This window comes from Podarcis muralis, chromosome 12, assembly GCF_964188315.1.
Source record: "Podarcis muralis chromosome 12, rPodMur119.hap1.1, whole genome shotgun sequence".
NCBI classification, from domain to species: domain Eukaryota; kingdom Metazoa; phylum Chordata; class Lepidosauria; order Squamata; family Lacertidae; genus Podarcis; species Podarcis muralis.
This window is the reverse complement of record NC_135666.1, coordinates 21,475,488-21,500,866: the sequence shown is the minus strand read 5'-3', so window position 1 is coordinate 21,500,866 and position 25,379 is coordinate 21,475,488. Positions and strand designations below refer to the sequence as shown.

General features: G+C 41.8%; 1 protein-coding gene across 1 annotated transcript; it reads left to right on the top strand.

The window, feature by feature from the left end:
* Positions 1-11,981: 11,981 nt before the first annotated feature.
* Positions 11,982-25,104, top strand: RAB18 (RAB18, member RAS oncogene family). Its single transcript, XM_028750517.2, has 7 exons — positions 11,982-12,140; positions 15,791-15,846; positions 18,474-18,535; positions 20,252-20,324; positions 22,119-22,237; positions 22,320-22,386; positions 23,723-25,104. Exons 1-7 carry the CDS (start codon positions 12,073-12,075, stop codon positions 23,893-23,895), a joined length of 618 nt encoding a protein of 205 aa, XP_028606350.1. The 5' UTR covers positions 11,982-12,072; the 3' UTR covers positions 23,896-25,104.
* Positions 25,105-25,379: the final 275 nt, after the last annotated feature.

Below are 25,379 nucleotides of genomic sequence, written 5' to 3'. Positions count from 1 at the left end.
TATGAGCGACCCTAGCTTCCTGTTGAGGCGATTGCCTGGGTGATGGACCATTAAGGAAAACGAAAGAAAAGGAAAGGGGCTCTGTGTGCGACGACAAGAAGATGAAGTGTGAGTTTAGAGTTGATGGTTTGTGGTGAAATGACCTAGAAGTAAAGCAGCTAGCTAGAGAGAGAACCAGGCCTGCTTTCTGCTGGAATCCAAACTACGGACGAAGCAAGATCCGTTTGGGGGTGTCAATGCTGTGAACCCCTCTATGGTAGGCTCAGGTTGTAGCAATGTCTAAATAAACCATATTTACAGTCACTGCTGTGCCTCAGGAGACAGAGGAAACGCAAAGCCTCAGTAAGCGCCTAGAAGTCCTGGAATCTCTCACTGCTTGGAGACGGGTTGCATTCAACATTTATTTTAAAAAAATATAATTTTTATTAACAAGCCAATCAAATCACATCACATTAATTCCAAATTACACAGCCAAATTTTTAAATTTTTGTTGGGGGTACCCATGCTTCGAGCTCAGAAAGGGATCCAAACATCTCTCTTGCTGCTGCTTTGATGTTCACAGTTCTGTCCAAATAATATTCACAGTTCTGTTCCATCTTCTCTTTGTTATTTTCCTCATCTTCTTATTGTTGTCATTTATTCCTTTCTTTGTGACCTCTGGTAGTCTCCACAAGCGGGTTGAAAACAAACGTTATTATATCCTGTGTGGATTCCAAGAGCCATATCAAAACAGACAGACGCCATTTCCGCACCTCCGTACAAAACATTCCCAAAGCCTGTCCATTAATTCCCACAGGCCTGCCAGGGTGGCATCCAACATTATGTACATTCCCCCCTCTGATCAGCAGACCTGGCAGAGCGGAGGAGAAGAGAGCAGTCCACAAGGCTTCCCGACTGAACCCCATGATTCTGCAAAAGTGGCTGTTCTAGAAGCAACAGCACCTATCAGGTCCCCTAGGGGGACTTGAGTTTTGAATGCATACATGCTCCCTTCCTTACAGAGGTTTTTTTTTGAGGGGTTGCACAAAATATTTGCCAATGTGGGGTCACAGATGGCATAGTCTTTGTTGCTAGATCTGCAGGCTTTCAGCTCTTTTTTTGGTCTAGGTACAATAATGGCAGCCAAGAATTCTGCCCTAAATGGAGAACAGAAACTTTAAAATGTCTCAAAAGTTGTGTAATAAAAGGAGCCATTATTGACACACACACTCGTTTTACCTAATAACGATGGTGCGTTTCATTCCAGTCATTTAAAAGGCATCTTTATTTCTGCAGAGGAAAGGGAGGAAATCTTCTAAGATTCTGTAATGTAAACATGTGCTGACATTAATTATTGTAATATTTATCTGCAAAACAGATGGTAATGCTTTCCAAAAATGTGTGAGCAGCGATCAGAATGAATTTATGGAGGCATTACTGCTTCTGCCGTGCTCTCATCTAGGTGTAACCTTGGTCTTTGGCCCATGCAAAGGGGCTGCCTTTTCAGTGAAGTTCTACCAGACAGATGGAAAACATTATTAACTACTGTTTTCCTTTCTTGTCAGAAATGTTTTGTCTAATCATCACGTAATTACACATCCATATTGTAGTAAATCACGCTATATAAACATTTCAAACAGAGTGGAACTATTAAGGTGAAATGCAAAATATTCCAGACTTTAAAACAAAACAAATATGAAGTGAACCGTGCTGAGTAAGAAAACGCTAAAATCAAGGTCAGACAAAAATATAACTCCATGATTTTGGCATTTGGCTTTCACAAGAGCTACATTCTGTTAACCCACAGACGTTAATATCCTGGGTGCTTTGATAGACTCCCCCCCCCCCCGCTTCCTTTTGATATGCTTGGTAAAAAAACTTCTATTTCTAGTTGGTGTTCCCTTCAAAAAAGTGAATGAGTGGCTTGGATTGGGTCCATCTTCCACATGGTTGCCCTTTCCTTGAGTTCGAATGGCCTATATTAGTTTTCTCTCTCTCTCTCTCTCTCTCTCTCTCTCTCTCTCTCTCCCCACCCCACCCCCTCAGGCTTCTTCAGCTGGTCACCTATCATGGGCAGAGCCAGGATTTTTGTTGGGGAGGGGCAGGACTTTGTTAGGGGGGCCAGAACTGATGTGATTGGTCAGTTAGTTAAGTACAGTGGTACCTCGGTTTAAGAACAGTCCGGTTTAAGAATGATTTGGTTTCCAAACGCCGCAAAACCGGAAATAGTGTCTTGGTTTGAGAACTTTACCTCGGTCTAAGAATATACACAACTTGCAGACTTAACATATAGAATAAGAGAACAAGAAGAACATACGTTTAAAGAAGATTGGAAAACGTTTATTGGCTATATGGGAAATAATTGTGTACAGCTGAAAACGCTGGCAGCATTAAGATAAAATCAACAGTGTAAATAAGTTTTGATGGATGCAATAATGGAATACTGAATGGTATAGTTTTTTGTAAAATATGCAGGGATTTATGATATGTAAAATGAACCATGGAAAGAGAAGAAGGGAAGTCATTGGTATCTTAAGGATGTAAAATGAGTATTCTAAATTATAAAACAGGAAAATTTAATAAAAATTATACAAAAAAGAAGAAGAAACTGTCTCCCATACCTGCCTTTGCATTAAGATCGACACCCTGGGTATAAGATCTATTTTACGATGGAACCCCAGTTTTGCCTTCCTTTGGATATTTGACCAGCACCAATTTTGTTCTTCAAAGTCATTCGAAAGCTTCCCCTTTCCAGCAGACTTTTACTGGGATTTAGGGAGCCGCCAAACTGCCTTTCTTTTCCTTTTTGCAGAAGGGATTCAAGGACATAGTGGGAAATTTAGGGTTGCACAATTAAAATGGATTAAAGTATTCTGTCACCCTACTGCTAGAAATTCACTTTTGAAAAAGCAAACAAAAAACCCCACATTTTTTCTGGTTAGGAAATGGTTGGCATCCATCTGTGTCGGGAAACAATGGAGGAGTGTGGTTTTGGGAGTGAAGTCAAACTGTTGGAAGATTGCAGCACCTGTTGTGGCTGTAGAGACCGGTACAGGAGAGACACGCTTTGGTGCAGGTGGGGCAGATGAAGGTGTCTGGCTGTGCTGTTGCAGATGCACCATGGAGTTTCTTCTCTTCATGTCATGTTTGCAGACATTTTTGTAATGCAGAGTTGGTCTGCGAACGGGCTTGGTGCCTGAACCACCAAATAGCGTAGAATGAATAAAAATAAAAATAAAAATTTATTTATATCCCACCCTCCCCAGCTGAAGCCGGGCTCAGAGCAGCGAACAACAGTAAAAGTAACACAGTTTACATAAAATCACAATCAATTAATAGAAATACATTCTAAAATCAATTCATTCTAAAATCAATTCAGAATCAAATTAATGGCAACCATTGGGCTAGAGTTCTATGAGGATTACCAAAGGCCTGGTGGAACACCTCTCTCTTGTAGGCCCTGCGGAAATATGTCAAATCCTGCAGAGCCCTAGTCTCCTGTGACAGAGTGTTCCACCAGATTGAGGCCACAGCCAAAAAAGCCCTGGCTCTGGTCGAGGCCAGCCTAACCTCCCTGTGGCCCGGGACCTCCAAGATATTTTTGTTAGAAGACCATAAGGTCCTCCATGGGACATACCAGGAGAGGCGGTACCATATGACTAATGGGAAGACCTATAAACACTCTACAAGCAAATCACGACGAACATTCATTGCCATATAACCTCCCCACAAACAATTCAGAATAAATGCTCAACAAAGACCAAATACAACCTAACCTCCGTATATGCTTTGTGCAGAATGGTCAATAAATAGGACACCTGGAAGAGACCTTTATTACATGTTTTGAATGCTTGTGCTGTGATTGTTGGGCTGTGCTTTTAATCTCCTCTTTGTATTTATTATTGTATTGCTGTAGTTTTCAATTTTATTATTGCATTCAGCCCAGATACCACGTTTAACATATTTTAAACAAATAAAGCCACGTTGCTTTCTCACAGACACAAGGTCTGTCAGGAAATGGCTCTAGGTGACTAGTCAGCAATGTCCTCCATCTGAAATGCAGACTCCTGTTTATGAGCATGACAAAGAAATTGTCCCGTCCCTCAGCTTGATGGAGGCAGGCTGTGGTCTGGTCTCACAATGGGTCTGGGGTGGAAGCAAAAGAGAAAGAATTATTGACAAAAATTCAAAAACCATCTAGAAAGGCAGTCTATGGCTAGACCAATTCAATATGTAGGAAACAATTTATGAACCTATAATGTTCCCATCTTCAGCAGAAAGTGAACTCTGGCTGTCCGGACAAATCTCTTATTTCACCCACACAAACAGACCTCTTGCTGTGCTGAAAGGCAATGCACTAAACAGAAGGCCAGTAGACTAGCAAAAAAATAAAAAGTAAACGGGGAAATTATTTAAGCAGAGAGTACCTTGTTTACAAAGGGCAAGTCCCAGGGTTTGAGTTAGAAGTAAAATCCATAACCCAGAGTATACTTCAGCACTGAAGTGAGTTTTTCATTCAGAAGCCTGAAGCCTAGACCAATAGCTTTAGGAGCTGTTTATTGAAAACCATATATCTGCAGCACAAGGTCTCTGTTAAAATTGAAATACTAGTTTTGGGATCCAGATGTAACAGCTGGAGACTAACGTTTGGGCCTTTAGATTGAACTAAGACACTCCTAGCTATATTACAATAGTTTACGTTGGCTAGATAGATTCATTTTGACCTACTTTCTCCAAATGGCTAACAGTTTTCTCACACCCTGACCTCTCCCGAGTTATGGTGGCTTCGGTGAAAATTCTCAAACAACCCTCTTTAATTAATCCATGATTGAGATTGCTTGTTGCCTTCTCCAGATGTAATCTGTTCATTGGCCTGCCTTTCTTCTTCGCTCCCAAACTTTTCCTCTGAAAACCACTCATCTCCTGCCAACTTACTGTTGTCTCAATTTTGCACCTACTACCCCTGGCTGAAACTTCAGCAGAGCATGTGATAGAATTGTACCTATTATTCTCAAAAACTTGGTCACTAGGAAAGTTATCAGGGTCATCACTCAGACAGGGTGTTCGCTGGCAAGAAAAACTGTAAAGTTAGTATTTAACAGGATTAAAACCAAAGCTCCTTATGCTCTTTTCTTCTGTGTTGAATTAAAGTAATGCCATTTGGGTTAAAAGATTATTTCAGCGTTTGATGTCAACAAACAAAACGACTGTGTGTAGTTTATCTGTTTTATTTAGTTTGTTAAAAGATGGCATTTACTTCAGCCACAATCTTAACATGGTGTGCAATGTGCCTGCATCACATTAATGTTTAAACATTAATGTTGCATTGTACAAAGATTTTATTACACACCCACATCTTTCAGAGGATCAGATACTTGGATTGGCTGTAAGACAGAAAGTTAAGGGGGGAACTGCATGTCTACTTGTTGTGGGGCCTAAAAGTTCTAAATTTCATCCTTCATGTTTTCAGGAATAGAATATGGGGTGGTGATAATAACTCCATTCTGTGCTGCATGCTGTTTAAAGTTGTATTCATTAATTTATTTTTAAATCACATTCAAATGTTTTATAAGCTTATGAAATCAACCTAAGGGCTGGATCGTATTTTTGCAGCATTGGGGAGTCATTAAGCCTCTGAAGTGAGGCAAATGTGCAAATTGGTAACATGTGGCTCTTCCTCATATTCACACTTGTAAAATTCAAAAGTCCATTTGGAGAAAATGTGCATCATGGGTTTTGCTAACGAGTCAGATCAGTATGTTATCATTCCAAAACATAGTGTGTGACATTGAGGCTAATTTCATTGAAATCAATGAGACTTAACACCCATGCCACCTGTAGGTGTTTAATAGTATATATTTAAATGCACTGCCTCTTTTTCCTACAGAAGTATTTAGCTGCTCTGCATACTTTGCAGTACTGTATTGCAGCAAACCTGAAACATGGACATACATAAGAAGCAGAAGGAAGAACAATGGGTCATTGTAAAGAAAATGAAAGTTTTGGTCATCACAGCATCAGACATGTGTTCTTTTGCTGCTCTAAACACAGCATTGCTGGCCTTTTTGTTTCTTTTACTCCAATGGCATCTGGACATCTGGAAATAGTACGACTTGTGGCAAGCATTAATAAAAATTCGAAAATGCCATTAAAGTAGCAGTGTGCCAGCAAAAAAATTAAGGAAAATTAGCTGAAACTAATCAAAAACACATAAACCTGAAATCGTAGATTGCCAATGGAAAATTCTGGGAACACACTTATTATGATAGACTAGGAATATGTATTTACACATTTGTGAATATTAGTCAAGCTGTATTATATTACCTAGAAATATATATATAAGGAGAACATTTGGATGAGAAAGGGGAGAAGATTGTTAAAAGGTTAGAGGAGGCAGGAAATGATTCATAATGCAGCACTGTGGAACCCAGAATCACTCCCATCGGCAAATGAAGTGCAGATTATAATGAAGGGATGATTTAAACGTAAAATGTCTCTGGAAAACAACTGCTAATGCTACAGACATTAGATAGCTCTAGAAATCCAGTGAAATCCAATGAAACTGATCTGCTAAGATCTGAGATTGTGCAGTTCACTGTTTTGTAAGACAGTGTAGGTGGGTGACTTGAATGGCAGAAGTTTAACATTTGCAGAAACCACTCCCATCTTGAAATATAACAACATCGCATTCAGTGCTCCAAGTGTTGTGGGTTTGGGGGGAAATGCAGGAGTCCCTTAATGAAATCCACAAGCTCTACCTCCTGACTCTCCCCAATATGAACCAAATCATGAGGTACTCCTCCCACAAATCCAGTTACAGATAGGTAGCCGTGTTGGTCTGCCATAGTCAAAACAAAAAAAATTTCTTCCAGTAGCACCTTAAAGACCAACTAAGTTCTTGGTATGAGCTTTTGTGTGCATGCACACTTCTTCAGATACCTCCCACAAATGTGAGTTACTTTGTAAAAACTCTTGCGGAACACAAGGAAGAATATTCAGTGTGAAATCTCACACCCCGGCCCCGGTAACTCTGTTCTAGTCACCAGATGCTATGAACATTAGACAAGTAAGATAGATTGAAATGCTGAAATCAAAGAACCAAAGGGAAGCAGAATTGGCTGTGGATGCAGGAAATCCAGTGGGACGTCTGCACTAATCACCAAGCAGCGCAGGAATCTACAATTCTGTAATGCTCTTGCTTTCAAGGACTACTTAATAACCCTGTTCAAGTGCCTGTCCCAGAAGACATTTTTTCCTTTGCAAGTAGTTCAGGCTTAATATTATGGGAAGATGGGGAAAGGCTCTTTGCTGAAGTAGTTTAACCAGTCCCCATCCCATTTGGTGCCAGATTCCACCCCCCTTTTTTTCTTGGAGCAGGACCTGAGACGGCTGAGACCTTAAGAAACTCATGCCCTAACTAGACATTATGTAGTTGTGTAGCTGCTGCTGATTCTTGTCTGCCACATATTTCTTTCCTGTAGTGTCTAGCAAGAAATGCACGAGCCACCATTCTATTCAGCATTTCCTCACTTCTTGCAAATGGGAGGCAAGAATCAGGCAGGTGTCGCCAAACTTTTTTAGGCCTGTCAATACATTTGGATTTTTGAGCACTCAGGCCACTTCAATTCCATCTTCTCAGATCGGCCGCCCCATCAAAGACAGGGAAGACACCCATACGTACTTTGCTTTTCAAAGCCATCCGGGTAAAAGTTGGATCCAGTAGAACGAATCTGAGCATTGAAATGCAGAGATGAAAGAATAAATGGGAAAGAGAGTCACTCTTCCTTCTTCCACTCTTTGTTCTTTCCAAAAGAGAAGATAACCACTCTCACCATTTCATGTCATGACAAAGACATGGGGAAAGGTCTCCAAGGTCTTATGAGAACTAGAGGGAGACCTCAAGAGCACCATCTGATCCACAGGTGACATGCTGGCAACCACTGAATTAAGAGTGGAGAAATATTGTATGACGTCATGTCATTCAGCTCCTTTATGAGGCATAAGCAGGGAAATGCATGGGGTGGCATAGGTCAGTGGTAGTCAAGATAGCATCTGAAGGGGGATTCAGCTGTTCAAGAATTAGTGGGATAGACAGAATACTGATGTGACTGCTAATATTGTCTCTTTTGATAATCTCTGTTTTGTTTTTAAATTATGTATTATGTGGTATGGAGCAGGGGCTACTATATATTACATTATCACAGAGTTCTCTGGATTAATAGCCCTACGTTTTAGCATAATTTTGGAATGTATACTTTGTAAGTGCATCCATGTCTGAATTTTACCTCCAATTTGTAGATGTACAGTGAAATGAGTCTGACAATCAATTAAGCTAATAAATTTGGCTATCTTAAAAAGACTTCCAACACATGGTGCAGTTTATTGTACTATTTATATTTCAGTTATTGTGTTTACATCTTAATACATGCTTCAATTTGAGAAAGGTGGTCAAGAATTTTTAACAAATGAATAAATTAGCCTTCATTTGAATTTGATGCCATTGATGCTACTTCACATGTGAGAACATACTTAGCTACAGCTCCTAGTTGCTATTATGATCCAATTTACTATTATGGCATTAAAAGTGTTATGAAATTTATCACTACAGCATTTACCTTGAGTCATGCATGCTTTGCTATTGGTGCAAGTTTAAGCAAGGTATGTGCCATCATTGTTTAATGTAATTATTCTTGCTGTGCTTATGCCATGCGGCCGTTGCTAATTAACCTTTCTCGAGGGGAACAAGGCTGAACTTCATCGTGGGAGAAGACAGGCCTGAGGAAGTGTTATGAGTCAACACATGTAGCTGATCACAAAGGAGGTTACTGTGTTTTTCCTACTGATCCATAGAAGGTTTCCAAGTAAGATGGGTATATTTCCCTAAGACAATTCATTCTGTGGGCAAAAGCTACAGTCAGATGAAATGAATTATCCTTCTCCCCTTCCTCACCCTTGTTCAACTTTTGGCATACGTACCAGATGTTGTTCATTAGATCTGTCAACAAACGAACAACTGAACCTCAGATTTTCAACACATGTTGCAGTGAGAGAGTGCAGAGATGAAAGGCTGTTAAGTGACCCAGAGACTCTAGCATGAATATGACAGAGCCATATATATGCCTGGTATATATGGGGCAAGCCCTTTTGCATGAACTTGGTTTTCAGAGGCAGAGTGGGCATTAAACATGTAGGGAAGTCGGGATATTTCAACACATGATTTCACTACATTAATACCCTCAGTTCGCTACATGATTAAATCTCATTTGAACAATTTTGGAGGCAGAATATAATGTATTTGCTAAACTGGTGGTGTTTCTCCTTTTTTTAAAACCTTGTGTCACGGTGAACCGAGTGGGGTAACCCTAAGGGAAGGTGAAAATACATTTTTCTGTGTAAGGAAACCTTTTTTTTAAATCTGAGCTAGGGTTCCCACAGAACTCTCCTGGACACTGGCCTCTTAAAATGCAAACACAATGCTACAACTGTTCATCCATTTATCTAATAAATGTATATTATGTCTCCAAAATTGTTCAGGGTGGCTTACAACAAATAAACTCAATAACAAGTATAAAGGAGATACTATTTTTTTAAAAAAATATTATTGTTACATTGAAGAATTCTGGTTTCTAGCTTACATAGTCTTAGACGTTGCTACAAAACAAGTTAAACATGATTTTCTTCCTTTACTACATCAACAGGAAGATGATGTCATTTATTTGGCCAGATACTGCCCATTATGAAGAACTGACACTCCACACAAATAATGCCAACAGGAAATGGCATTACATAATCCACGGTCTTTTTAATTTTTGGTACATTTTGCTACAGAATCAGCTCTACAATTTCCGCCGAAACAATTACTTCTTCCATCCATATTCACACGAATATTATATTTTGATTATCATGGATTATCACTTGAAAAAACCCAAGAAACAAAGTTTGAATGCAACCACTCCTGTAAGACATTTATTCTATTTTAATAATTTAAGGTCAGAACCTGCATTGCGAGATCATGGCTACAGGGTCCAACACTAAAATGGTGGCATTCTTGTTAGAACGATGGCTTCTTGTCAGCAAGGTTGCTTAATTAACACAAACAACCAGAGAGAAAAGTCTTGTTAATACACAGGCCAGGTGATCTGGGAAGCCAAGAGGGCCCCAGTTATGCTTGTATGAGTCTTTGGTCCCCCACTTTAAGCAACTTATTGGACAGAGCAGTTGCTGTCCTTTCATTGCATGCCTGCTTGCCTTGGACTTGCAGCTGCTGCCCTTAGAACATGGGTAGGCAAACTAAGGCCCTGGGGGCCGGATCCGACCCAATCGCCTTCTAAATCCAGCCCATGGACGGTCCTGGAATCAGGGTGTTTTTACATGAGTAGAATGTGTCCTTTTATTTAAAATGCATCTCTGGGTTATTTGTGGGGCATAGGAATTCGTTCTTCCCCCCCAAATATAGTCCGGCCTCCCACAAGATCTGAGGGACAGTGGACCGGCCCCCTGCTGAAAAACTTTGCTGACCCCTGCCTTAGAATCTGATCTTTTCCTGGTCTCGGACCACGGACCACGCTACTTGTCTGTGGCCTCTCTGATTGCTGCCTATGGAAATATACACAGGCTGCATCTGCATGCCAGTTCCCTCTGTGCCCCCTCAACTAGCAACCAGTCGCACTGCAGCCTTGACATCAGACTACTCTGACTGCCCTGTTTTGGACTCCCCAACACCCATCACAACACAAAAGCTTCAATTACTGTAGTTATTTTCCTTAATGCAGGAGTGATTAATCTGCGACACTTAAGATGCCACTGGACTTTAATTCCCATAATCGCCGACAATTGGCCAAGGCTGATGGGAGTTGCCAGTCCAACAACATCCCAAGAGCCACAGAATCTCCTGCCCTGCCTTTAAGGCCACCTGGACAATTTGGATGTCAAATGATTGCAAAATGTGTGCCCACCTGCTCTAGGCATTCAAAAAAGGGGAAGTGAAACCCAGAAGACGGGCAATGCCAACCTAAGAAAATGCGTTTAAAAAATAAGCATTTCTGAATAACTGATGTCAGCCATATACTGTACTGTACTTGTATGCTGTTACTGTATAGTTAAAGCTATGGTTTTCCCAGTAGTGATGTATGGAAGTGAGAGCTGGACCATAAAGAAGGCTGATGGCCAAAGAATTGATGCTTTTGAATTATGGTGCTGGAGGAGACTCTTGAGTTCCCATGGACTGCAAGAAGATCAAACCTATCCATTCTGAAGGAAATCAGCCCTGAGTGCTCACTGGAAGGACAGATTGTGAAGCTGAGGCTCCAATACTTTGGCCACCTCATGAGAAGAGAAGACTCCCTAGAAAAGACCCTGATGTTGGGAAAGATGGAGGGCACAAGGAGAAGGGGACGACAGAGGACAAGATGGTTGGACAGTGTTCTCGAAGCTACCAGCATGAGTTTGACCAAACTGCGGAAGGCAGTGGAAGACAGGAGGGCCTGGCGTGCTCTGGTCCATGGGGTCACGAAGAGTCGGACACAACTAAACGACTAAATAACAACAACAACTGCCTCGGTGGCTCCGTGACTCATCATGACAACACGCAGCGCAGCCTCTGAAATGCGTTTTAAGCGGGCCTGGCGCTTTGCAAGCCGTGTCGCCTCCAGGTGCTGCCAGGGAACAAGAAAGGCTCTTGTTCTTTGAAACTCTGGGGAGCCTGGGCCAAGTCAGGCTCGGCGCCGTGCAGCTTCCTTCCCGTGCTTTCAGCGAGCTCTCCTCGGGACGCCTCCTTCCACCCGCCGCTGCGCTTTGAAGGCTTATTCCTAAGCTCGTCACACCGGCGAGGAAACAGGCCGGGCGTCGCGCCTGCGCCCCAGGAGCCGACCGGCTCGCGCGACGCACCACACCACCACCTGCGGAGGGGCGGAGCCAAGAGCTGGGATGCGGAAGGCCCCTTCCGCGCGCAAGCGCACAAAGGCGGCGCCTGGGGAAGGCGGATAAGGGCGAGTCGGAGGGGGTGGGGTGGGCGCATGCGCAGAAGACGTGGCAGTCTGCGTAGCAGGGACCGAGGAGCTGGGTCGGTCGGGCCAGAGGCCTCCGGTTGTCGGGATGGACGAGGATATTTTGACCACGCTGAAGATCCTCATCATCGGAGAGAGCGGCGTCGGCAAGTCTAGGTGAGGCTCCTGCCCGCTAGGCCTCGCCTGCGGCCTCGGCTTTCCTCCCCGCCCCGCCCCGAGTAGGCCTTGCCTGGCAGACGCCCCCCCCCCAGCAGCCCCCCTCAGGCCTGAGGGCGCGTCCGCTCCCCTTGTCACCAGAGAGGGGCAGGGGGCCAATACCCCCCTCCCGCTGCAACTGCCCCCCCTTGCTTATTAGGGGCTGTTGCCTATGGACTTGGATGGGGTTTACTCCCGAGGAAGCCTTGGCCGGATTCAGGCCTTTACTCCCGAGGAGGAGGGAGGGGCGGGTGGCGGGGCTCCAGCTGGACTGGACGCCACGCCCCCTGCCTTGGGACACTCGTCCCTGGGGGCGCCCCCTCCCTTGGCTTCGGCGGCCAAAGCTCCCCCTCTGGCTTGTTGTCTCCGCAGATCAGGGCGACGCCTTCTGCATATGCACAGAGGCTCGGTTTCCTCCACACGCCGGCCTGTTGCTTGATTATTGGAGCCTTTTGGTTCTGCAAACATCATCCCGGGGCTCATCCCCTTACCTCGCAGCCATTGCATCTGGTTCTCGGGCAACCACGCGAAGGTTTCTTCGCCCCTTCTCTGAACTTTGTCTTTGCGACGTGTCTGCGGAGAGTAGGGCACTGTCAGGCTTGCTAGGCTTGCTAGGTGAGGAGCCAACGGGTAGGATCACACGCCGAAGTAAGAGTTGGAAACCTGGGCTTAAACAGTGTACCTCGGGTTACATACGCTTCAGGTTACAGACTCCGCTAACCCAGAAATAGTACCTCGGGTTAAGAACTTTGCTTCAGGATGAGAACAGAAATCGGGCTCCGGCGGCGTGGTAGCAGCAGGAGGCCCCATTAGCTAAAGTGGTGCTTCAGGTTAAGAACAGTTTCAGGTTAAGAACGGACCTCTGGAACGAATTAAGTACTTAACCCGAGGTACCACTGTATTGGAGAAATCGGGATTCAAATGGTCTTTTTCCTCTCTCGTTAAAATGTTTATAGCCCTATCCGGTGCTGTTTGGCCTTGCTGTGAAATGTAGCTCGTTTATAAAACAGTAACTCAAAATGGCACAAAAACAATAAGTAGATGCCGCTCTTAAAATAAACAAACTACAGTGTTAGGCAACAAATGCCTGAGGGAATATAACCAGGACTTGACCTGGTTCTGGAATCAGTTTAGAGTTGGTGCCAGGCAGGCCTGTTGGAAGGTGAAAAGGCGTTTCACCATGGAGCATAGGGCCCTTCCCATGTTTCCACATAATGCTCAGCAACTGAAATTGGGACAGCAGATGTTTGTGAAGAACAGACTAAAGTCTGTCAAGCAGGCGCTCCTCGTGAGTCCCACTTTTAGAGAGATACTCCCAAGTACCTAGATATGAAGTCGTTTAAGGATCTGCATTCCCTCCCTAGTGGTGTTTGCTGTCATAAATAAATATTCTAGCCCCTAGAATATTTCTAGGGGCTTCTGTTCATATCTGGTCTCCTTCTCATTTCTCAATCACAATAACCTTTGCCTTGTCTACAGTGTCTCTCTCAGAATTATTAGCTAGATTCCGCATAATCCCTGTCCTACTATTGCTGGGTTGTGAAGTACAGCCCATTGTGCTTTGTCTGTGTCATAAATTGATCATCAATTTATTCATCATGTGAACTCGTACACTGTTTGGACATCCTTTAGGATACAAAGGAAAGTATGCAGAAGAAACAGCCTATATTGAAAGACTAATTCATGACCTTAAAACCACTTGCACAACTTTTTCACATATATCATGTCTGTATAAATGGCAGACATTTGTTTTTACCCATCAGTGTGGTGTTTGACTCCATGGCAGCACCATCAAGAATGCTTCATGTTATTTGAAGCCAGTGTTCTTGTATATGTTACACCAGTATATTTAGTAACCAAGTCTGCTATTTTGAATTTACAAAATTGAAGAGGCTAACAAATTTGTGGAGGATGTGTGTATAAAGTGCAGAGTCAGTGCCCCACCCCCTTGTACATGACTCTGGAAGATGTTGCAAGGACTCAGTGCTGGCAGCCAAGACTTTAGATTTCTTTTGGATTAGGTCATCTCCAAGTATGTGACCTCAGAAAGCTTCACTTTATTACAGCAGGCTGCTTACCTGTAATCCATTGTAAGGAGAGCTATCAACTTGTTTTTTGGTTCCAAACTAACAATTAAGCCTCTGGAATTCTTGCACTTTGGAAAGTAGTTTGATGCTGTGTTAGCTATACAGTTGAGATCCTTTCACAGACCTTTGGTTTCCAGTAGGACTGCAGATGAAGGACTGGCAGGGGAGGAGGAGAGGGAAGAGTGGTGCATTTTTATGCACACAGTCCAGTGTCATATACATGCTTTTGAGTGAACTGTTCTTGGTGAGAGAACTTGATACTCTAGTTATTTAGAAAGAGTGATATCTTCCAGAGACCTGAATTCTGCTACTGTTGGACCCTGGACATTTTCTATCAGAAGTGTAAAAGAGTTTCATGTTTAAGTAGAATTTCAGTAGGTGGGATAGATTTTAGCAGACTTGTAGGTGTAACCTTGTCACCAGTGTTCAAAACTCCTATTGTTCTAGGTGCATCTTGTGACAGGGAATTTCATTGGTTGCAGCAGTTTCTGAGCTCTGGGTGCAGTACTATGCCGAAGATTTCAGATTAAAACTGCAAAGTGGAAGGAAAGGAGGACCCTTTTCTGCCTTCCCACTTCCAGCTACTTTCTAAAGACTGGAGAAGAGACCCTCTTAAGAATATTAGGGCAGTGGGCAGGGGAAGGACTAGACCATATAAAAAATGAACATACTTAAACTGCAGTTCATTCATTTTCAGCTTTGTATTCTTGTTATTGAAAAGTGTGCCTAGATATTCTGTTGTTGCACCCATAACATAGGTTTAAGGTGCCATTTAGCACCTAGCTTTCATTGTTTCTAACACTGCTTGTCACTTATTTAGCATATTTTGTGTGCTGTGCTGTGTGTGTAAACACATACAATATAGTAATCCTTACAGCAGAACCGTGTCCACATGGTGAACCTTTGGTCCTCCAGCCACCATGACTAGGGATGATGGGAGTTGCAGTTCAACAACATCTTGAAAGCCAGAGGTTCCCTAGCCCTAGAAGAGTGATTTGTTGTTCAGTTTTCAAACAGAGCCTTTCTTTGCAGCTAACTTCTAACCACTCAGTATTACATAGCACATTCCCAAGTCCAATGGGTATCTCCTGATGTTGCTATCTCAACATTTTAACATTCTTCTACTGCTGTGCAGTATCAGCAGTGTAGATTTTGGCAAATTTCCTTTTTGGAATATGGCAGCCCTAACATACCCTAGTGAGTTCAAGAAGTATAGAATGGAACTCTGTGGCACTGTCTTGGCCAATCTTTCTCAATAGAGCTGCAAGTTTGCTTGCACAAGAGTTAATTGATGTTGAAAGAGGATAAGCTTATTTTCTGGAGGAGGGAGAGTTGACTGTCCTAAAAAATTGAAATCTGGTAGGGAAGAGGGTAAATGTTCTGTTACAATCATGTTACTTGGCAACGCAAATCTGAGATCTGTTACAAATGTCTCTGGTTGGATAGTTATATCTCTGAAATATAATTATTGCAATGCTCATTTTCTCCTCCTTTCTCCATCAAATGCCCTTCTCCTCTGTGCAGCCTTCTGTTACGGTTTACCGATGATACATTTGATCCAGAACTTGCAGCAACAATTGGTAAGTTTGTGATGCCTCTGTTATTTAGATCAAATTCAGACTATTTGATAGTAATGCTGTTAAAAGTGGAGACACTGCAATGGAGAAAGTTGATCTCTAATAAGGAAAAGCCGCAGCACTGGCACAAAAATCAGGTGAGATTTGCTGTAAGAAATTTGCTTAAATTGGAAGTTTAGACACCTCTCACCCCCACCATTCCCCCATTGTAAAAGGGAAACATAAGGAAGCTGACAGTGTAGTTTACTCACCTTTTTGTCAGCATTGCAGCTATGTCTGAATTTGTTGACAGGTTAGATTCTGACAAGTCAGATTCTGCATATGCAGAACAAAATAGCTGCTAGTAATTTGAAAACTGCAAGGATCAAATACAGTGGTACCTCAGGTTACATACGCTTCAGGTTACAGACTCTGCTAACCCAGAAATATTACCTCGGGTTAAGAACTTTGCTTCAGGATGAGAACAGAAATCGTGCTCCGGCAGTGTGATGGCAGCAGGAGGTCCCATTAGCTAAAGTGATGCTTCAGGTTAAGAATAGTTTCAGGTTAAGAACGGACCTCTGGAACGAATTAAGTACTTAACCCGAGGTACCACTGTATATTGATATCAAATATTATAAATTGGCTGAACCTGTGAAACACTTCATAGTTAAGTCTGATTTTGACATAAGTGAGTGATGGTAGGAATTTGAAGTATGTCAAGTGGAGACACTACTTGGTTTGGAAGCCCACAAATAGTAAAAGCACATGCTTTGCTATCTGCAACTTGTCTTAAAAACTTTTCAGGAGGAGTTGAACTTCCTAATCCTTCTCCTTGTCAAAATTGATACTGTCCTTCAAGCATTTAGCATTTTAAAGTGGGCATTTCTACAGAAACAATGTAATGGTCTCTGTTTTTTGTGTTCATGTATTCTGCATATGTTGCTAAGACTGTACAAAGATCATGGCTATATTTAGCATTTTGGTTTGTTTGGGAGAAGATGTTAATAGCTTTGAATTGTGAGGCCTGCATAGTTCAGCAGTGATGGGGTCAAACAGATCAAAGGATAAAAGCATGGAACTATAGCATTTGAAATTTACAAGGCAGGGCTGTTGGAGAGGATTCTGTAAGGGAGAAATATGACGCTGGTGGAATTTGTCATGATCAGCAGGAGTTGCCACAGCTGCCACATAAGATTTTGATGAGAAATAGCAGATTCAAATTTAATGAAAATCACATGTAAACAAGTAGAGAGCTTACATTTGTCTACAGGGGACTTTTTTACTCCAGAAGTGAACCTCTTTGTGAAAAAGAGCTCTTGAGTACATAAATTTGGTTGCAGAGCAGGCACAAACCTTCCTCATTCATTCTGGATGTTTGTCTTGACTGCAAGACAATGTAACCATATAACACTGGTCCTAAAGGATCTACATTGACTCCCAGAGCACAGTTCAAAGTGTGGGTGCTGACCTTTAAAGCCCTAAATGGCCTTGGCCCTGTATACCTGAAAGAGCATCTCCATCCCCATTGTTCAGCCCAGACACTGAGATCCAGCCCCAAAGGCCTTCTGGCAGTTCCCTCATTGTGAGAAGTGAGGTTACAGGGAACCAGACAGGGGGCCTTCTCAGTAGTGGCACTTGCCCTGTAGAGCACCCTCCCATCAGATGTCAAGGAGATAAATAACTATACAACTTTTTAGAAGACAGCTGAAGACAAGGAAGTTTTTAATGTTTGTGGTTTTATTTTATTTTTATCTATTGGAAGCCTTCCAGAGTGGCTGGGGCAAACCAGTCAGATGGGCGGAGTACAAATAATAAAATTATTACCACCACCGCCACCACAATTATCATTATTAGATGCTGCTGAAGCTGATTGTCCCTTCCTTGAGTTGTGTGATGACATTATGGGCCCTCTTACATTTCTATCTCAAAACAAATAGTAAAATGAACAGAGGTATATTTATCATTCTTTTGCTGCCTCTGTTTTGTGAATGACTTCTGCCAGCCAAACAATGCAAAGATGGGTAGTTTATTATGGAAGTCACCATAGATAAATTTTCTGGCCAGCTAATTACAACGTTTGTTACACAAAGGTTACTTTGGTATTGGAACCAGTTTTATATGATGTAAGTTTCATGAAAATGTACACTTGCTTTCTTGACTGTGTTGCATGTGGCAAATTATACGCGAGATTCAGTTTTCCTGTGTGAAATTGATGTTTATATAGAAGTTATGACCTTGTGTAAAATGGGTTGCTTGGTTCTCTGCAGTAGTTTGCCTTCAACATTTAATGTTCTTTGTGTTGGTTTGCTTTTGAGCTGTATTTGATAGCAAAACTTAGAGCTAATTAAAACTCGCTGCTTTTTTCACCTATATCTTGCCACATGTTGCAATCTTGCAGTTCATCTGAAAGCATAACAAGTCATAAACACACGGAATATTTGTCTATCTCCAAATTATTGTGCTAGAATATTAGGTGCAGATAGAATAATGATTCAGAAAGAGCCAGAATTAGTATGATTCCTATCATCCCTGAATATTAGCCATGCTGGCTGGGGCTGATGAGAGTTGTAGCCCACAATATCTGGTATGTTTTCTGTTTTAACTTCAGTCCTTTTCTGGAGAGAACATTAAGTATTCTTCTCTTGTAGGTGTTGACTTCAAAGTGAAAACAATATCTGTTGATGGAAACAAGGCTAAACTAGCAATCTGGGTAAGTCCTAATAACACATGTGAACCTTGCATTATTGAATGATGTATGGATTGACTGATTAATTGATGTTATTCATATGTTGCTTTTCCACATTGGGCCATTGCCAGAGTGGCTTACAGCAAAACAATATTGATACCTGAATACTTTTTCCAGTGTTATCAAAGCCAGTCCTGGCAAGCAACAGTGTACCTTTTGTGCTGAGCAACTGGTCAGTAGGCTACAGTTCAATAAAACATTTCTGTGGTGAAAGTGAATCTGCATATTGAAAACTTCTGCAGGGTTCAGGTACTTCAGCAAGTAAGTTCCCCACAGGGTAGGGCTGGGCGATTTAGTGATACATCGTACAAAATAGGTTTGAAGTGCACATTGTAGTAACGGTTTCATAATATTTGACATGGCAAATCACAATGTGTCCATGTGCTTTGTAAAAAATTGTGATGTGGGAAAAACCATGAAGCCGGTCATCGCTTCTCTCATGATTCCTGCTACCCTTGTTGCTCTGTACTATAAAATAAGAATTGTAACTATATGTTAAAGGTAAGTGAAAATGTATCTGTTTTAGAAGCCTAAGTAGTTGCAGTTGCCAAGACAATTGCCCCATCGCCTCCAAATAGTCACATCCTTATTTCAGACATTGTGGTATATCGGGATATCACAATGTTTTCCTGGTGATATATCACAATGTTGAAAACAGACATTGATCAGCCCTGCCATGGGGGGAACTAGCTCACATGCACAAATCAAGCAGCTTTGAACTCCCTGTCAATCAGCTGATGCATGGGAAGTTCAAACCTACTTAACAGCTGCAGGACCAAGGTACATCTCAACCCAACTCAAATTCTAAGAAATGTATATGCAATAAAATAATTATCAGTACATAATCAGCATTTATTAATCAGTTATTTATTAATCATTTCAATCATTGTGATTCTTAGAAGTAAAATAAGGAAGTTAAAAGTAGTGAAACAATACTATTCTTTTTATCTTCTCTAATGAGATGATTGGGCGTTTGAATATTGGGCTGAAAGTTTGTGGATTTGAGTCTTAAGTCACAGCATTGTTTGACATTCAGCCTGTTTATTTGTTCAGAAGAGCACAAACATGGCTGAATCCAGCTTTAGCCATGCATGATGTTGGAAATACCAGCAACATAGGTTCCTTATTGGCAAGGGAAGTGCACAGTGTACAAGCTCTTGCCCTTTGTTCCTGAGGCTCATAGTTCCTATTACAAAATTTTTTTGTACTGTGCCTCATAAAATTCTTTTCTACCTCAGGCCTCTTTTAACCCCCTTTCAATCCTTTAGTATTTATTTGCCCTCTGCACAGTTCTACTGCCCTCAGGAGGATCAATATTGACCACCTTGGGAAACCCTGCTATAGAAGAAGAAATGGCTAGATAAGGTCTATAGCACATAGAAGGAGGAACTTTGTGCATATTTGTTTGTAATGGGCAAATAGAATTGTATGTCTATTGCCATAGGCTTTAACATAGTAAAGACCTGCTGTACTCTGCACATGATACCTTTGTAGAATCCAGGAAGTGTATCCTGTTAAGCTTTGGCATGAAAAGGTTTGCAGTCTTGAAGATGCAAATCAGAAAGTTCTTTCTAGGTGAAAATACAAAATATCAGAATGCATGCTGCCTGTTGTGGGATTTGCAGGAAAAATCTGTTTAACTATGTCAAATCAGTTCTCAAAATTGTCTGAATTTTTTAGGACACTGCAGGTCAGGAACGGTTCAGAACGTTAACACCCAGCTATTACAGAGGAGCACAGGGTGTTATATTAGGTAAGCATGCAGCTGGTTACTGCTTATCTGTACATTTTCTGATATAGGGCATGATACTGAAACTCTTGGCCTCACGGTAATTTTACCATTACGCAGGCAAATGGGTGGCAAATTAGAAATGAGAACTGTGGGAATTGCTGGAGGGTGGAGTTCTGTAGGTAGCTCTTGCTGTTTCTCTTCCTTCCCTGTCTGCAGGCTTTATTTTACTGGGTGAAGAAGCTGCAGGTGGTTTTTCCCCCCCCAGATTGAGTGCAGGGTGATGTTTTTTCTCCAGCCACTGTGCTCCAGTTCCCCTCCTCAGCTGCTTTTCTCCCAAGGGACAAGATACAGGCTCTGGAATTTCTCCCTGTGTGTGCTCACATGTAAAGCAAGTGTGGAAGGAATTTTGAGCAGGCACATGACTAACAGGCTCAGGGTTACACATCCTCCAACTGCTATCTGCTCAATCTGATGACACAGGCATCTGCTTCACTTAATAAGAGAGGGGAGAAAGGGAAGCTACAGTACATTTCTGGCCAGAGTTAGCTCTTTCATAGAAAATGAAGGAACATTCCTCCAGGTAATCCTTGAGGTACTTGCTTGGGAACCATCTCCAACTTGCTGTAGTAGTACATTTTAATAGGTTCCTCCATCTTCGCTTCATTATCTACCCCAGGGGTGAGCAGACTTCAAGCCTTATGTTTTAATAGTAGCCTGAGATCCACCAACTGGAGCCAGATTCAAAAGAAGACATGTCTATAATTAAACAATTCTGAGCCCATGAAGTTGTGTTGAGTACCAGAACTGAATGGAGCTTGCACCCCTTCCACACAAAATCCACTCCCCTCAATCAACATAATTTAGAGGGGGAGGAAGTAATTTTTTTGTCAATATACCTCAAATCACAGAGCTTTTGTGCGTCTCTGATCTACCAAAGGTTCACGAACTTACAGCTACTGAAACCTTTTGTAAACAATATTGCAATTGTGTTGGCTTTTCAATGAGGAATAATGCAGTTAGGTTCTCAGTGAGATAACTACCTGGATTGGAGGCCGGAGCCATCCAGTCAGACTTCTTTGTCTAAATACATCACCTGGGCTGAGTCCCTTATAAGAGATTAAGCCGATGTCTAGTTGTCAGCAGCTAATTAGCTTTGATCAGTCAATGGCTGGCAATTCAGAGGAGTCTCAACCTTGCAAAATGGACTTCTGGTTCTATTGTTTATTGTTATTAATAAAAATATTTGTATACAACAAATTTATGTAAAATGCCAAGGTGTTGTACAACAACAACATATACAATAAAATACTATAAAACAATAGAAAGTAATCATTAAGAAGACTAGGCAATAAAAAAAAAGTTTGAATAACTGCATAGGCCTGTTGGCATAAAAAAGTCTTCAGGTGACAGCTGAAAGTCAGTAGCAAGGATTACAGTGGCTGATTGCAGAAGAGGACTCAGAGGTAATAATAAGGGAAGAGCCACAGTTCAATAAGTCATTTACTGGTATCATGGCTCTGTCTAGTTTCTAAACTTTGTTGTCATAACTAAATTCAAGGCTGGCCATCTCATTAGGCAAGCCCCTTCCCTGAGGTGGCATGGGATAGGTGGAGGATTGGTCCCACCTGCAGATCAGGCATTCTCCAGAGCCCTTTCTCGGTGCTCTGGTTGGGGTGGGTGGGTAGGTGAGTGAGTTTTGCAGTGCTGCAACTAATTTGGCAAGAGAAAGGGTTATAAATGTGAAGGTGAAATGTTTGTTTTGTTCTTAACCTTGAAATACATGCATCACTGACTGCTATTAATTCTTGATTTCAGTTTATGATGTCACAAGAAGAGACACTTTTGCTAAACTAGACAACTGGCTAACTGAACTAGAAACATACTGCACAAGAAATGATATAGTTAAAATGTTAGTAGGAAACAAAATCGATAAGGTGAGTAGCCCTGAAATACATTTCCCCCCCTGTGATTCATAAGCTTATTTTTATAAGTGTCTGACAGTTCTGCTTGTTGTAGGAAAACAGAGAAGTTGACAGAAATGAGGGTCTCAAGTTTGCCCGAAAACATTCCATGTTGTTCATAGGTAAGTCCTTAAAAAGGAATGCAAAGTGTGGTGGGATGTTCTGTTTAGCTGCAGTTGTTGTACGACAAGATACAATGGCTGGGGTTGTGGTGGTGCATGTTTTGGAGGATCAAGCTGTATTTTACAACAGCAGGATTAATGTAAGCTAAGTAAAGTTGTGGAACTAAATTTGCAAAGTATATGCCACTGTATTGTTACTTTATGTAGGCCATGAAATATGACAGCTGTACAGCTGATGTCACATTGGTTCTTATTTGGATGCCAGGAGTACCATCCACCTGGCTCTGTTGCTGTCCTTTTATTTCAATGAATTGTGCAGAGGAATCTCTCGTGGGTCCCATTAATGGGCAAAGGTGGTGAAACGGTCGCAGTTGCCTTGATTTAAATACTGTTACATTACCTTCTGCCAGGACGCAGGTGGCGCTGTGGTCTAAACCACTGAGCCTAGGGCTTGCTGATCAGAAGGTCAGCGGTACGAATCCCCACAATGGGGTGAGCTCACATTGCTCGGTCCCAGCTCCTGCCAACCTAGCATTATGAAAGCACGTCAAAGTGTAAGTAGATAAATAGGTACCGCTCCAGCGGGAAGGGAAGGTAAACGGTGTTTCTGTGCACTGCTCTGGTTCGCCAGAAGCGGCTTAGTCATGCTGGCCACATGACCCGGAAGCTGTACGCCGGCTCCTTTGGCCAGTAAAGCGAGATGAGCACCGCAACCCCAGAATCGTCCACGACTGGACCTAACAGGGATCCCTTTACCTTTTTACCTTTACATTACCTTCTAGCTTGATTTCAAGTCTCCCATTTCATGCAGAGCCCTTTTTTGCTAAGAGAGGTAAAGATAAATCTGCTTCTCTTTCTGCATCCCTCTTCCCTGAGGATGCAGTTTCAAAGAGGAAGGTGCCAGACGCTGCCAGTAGCTCCTGTGGGAGTTTCAGTGTGCTTTTCAGCAGAACTGGTATTGCTGCTGTTGCCTCCTCCAGGCACTGACACCCTCCATTCTTCTGACATGACTTCAGTTAGCAATCTGTCTCTCCCTGAGAAGGCCAGAGACCATGTTTGTTCACTTATAGCTTGACATAGTGTGTTTGTGTGTACCGTTTGATGAAATCTTCACGAAACACAAATCTTGGGGATGAGAAACTCAAAGAATATTCTTTACTTGCTGTGATACAAAAGCCTTTTTCCAAACTATCAGTTTCACTAAGCTTCAAAAATTTTGCACCTACATTGGTGTGCAAACGATAGAGCCATGGTGCTGTCTGCTTAATGGAAGAGGAAGATGGGACAACATACAGTGACACATGTTTAACATTTCATCTCTTCTTCCCCCCCGCAGAGGCAAGTGCAAAAACATGTGATGGTGTACAGTGTGCCTTTGAGGAGCTTGTTGAGAAAATCATACAGACTCCAGGACTGTGGGAAAGTGAGAGCCAAAACAGAGGTGTAAAGTTGTCAAACAATGAAGAGGGCTATCGAGGCGGCTGCGGTGGCTACTGTTCTGTGTTATAAACTCCGGAAGACTTATTCTTTGGTGTATTTAAATGGATAGTGGTGTCCTCTGTACATAAACTTACATCTGCTATTTTAGGGACCTTGCGGTTTGCACATATTTGTGTATCACGGCAGTGAACATTTTTCTAGGAAAATGTGCTCTGCAGCTTTTCCAGTTGAGAAGTGTTATGGTTAGCATGCCTAATTTGAAACGTATAGGTTCTTTTTATATGTAGCATAAGAACTTGTTGCAGGAACAAAGACACTCAGATTTCATAATTATCATGGAATTACTTTGGGGAAATATTTCAAACACATGTTGGCTTCATTCTGTTTAACTCGGGTCTTTAACTCAACTATGGCACTGTTTGAGGCACACAAATCTCAAATGGTACAAGTCGATACATGTAAAATTTGCACAATTTTATTGGCAAAGGCCTTTTCTTACCAGTTTAACAGCATGGATATACAATCCCTTTTTAGCTTTAAGCAACACTTTTTCTAGCTTGTAACTAATCCCAGTTAAAATCTGTGATCTTGAAAGAGGTGCAAATTACTTTTGGCGGGGGTTGGGTGAAAAGAGGAGATTTTAAATTTTTTCACTTCAGTGAATACTATGATTGTCTAATTGGATTTTTTTTTTTTAAATCCTGAATGTGTGTGCGTGTGGCACTCTTGCACCATGGCATTTATGATGTAGTGTGCTATGGACCTGCAGGAGATTTTTTTCCTTTAGGTTACAGGCTTAATGGAGTCTCATTGTGAATCACTTTGCCAAGCTTTGAATGCTTATTTCTAAATGTTAGCAATGTAATTTAATTTCAGTAACTCAAAACTGTTGCTCATATGTAATTTGAATGGTCTGAACCAGATGACTGCTCAACTTGTGGCTATTGGTTCTGAAGCTTAAATAATGTTTAAAAGCTCTGTCTTCTGGGTGTGTATGTGTAAGGCATGTGCTATTTCATTGGAATTTGCTGTAACAAACAGCCAATGAATTGCTCGTTTCAGAGAACTTGTATAGACTAATAAATTTTTTTCACAGTATTCACTTTTTTGTAACATCTTCCTCATGTACAGGTGAATTTTGTAAGACACAATTGAAGATCTCTTGGACTATTGATCCTGTAATAGACAACACTAATGACTTAGAATACTGTGGGATACTGATATTTCGCAGTATGAGCTACTGTGCAATTTCCTGTAAATATATACAGTAAACTGAAATACCTTTATAATGTTGCTTTTTTGTACACTTAAGGGCTGCACACCATCTGGTCTTTCACAAAGTATATGAGCTGTTGTCACTTTAAATACATTTTACTTAAACCTTTAATTTCCACTTTTTACACTTGTTGGGAAACTATTAGAGTTTTGAAGTTCTATAGCCAAACATTGTAAGTAAAGGTTCACACTCCTTAGGCTAAGTGAACAGTTTTCAGATGTATGCCGCCATTTTAATACATGGCACATTTGCTAAACTGCTTATTGCCCAGTGTAAA

Coding starts and splice junctions, on each gene's coding strand:
- RAB18 (XM_028750517.2), top strand. CDS start 12,073: ATGGACGAGGATATTTTGACCACGCTGAAGATCCTCATCATCGGAGAG. Junction 15,847..18,473: donor AGAACTTGCAGCAACAATTG/GTAAGTTTGTGA, acceptor CTTCTCTTGTAG/GTGTTGACTTCAAAGTGAAA. Junction 22,238..22,319: donor TAGGAAACAAAATCGATAAG/GTGAGTAGCCCT, acceptor TGCTTGTTGTAG/GAAAACAGAGAAGTTGACAG.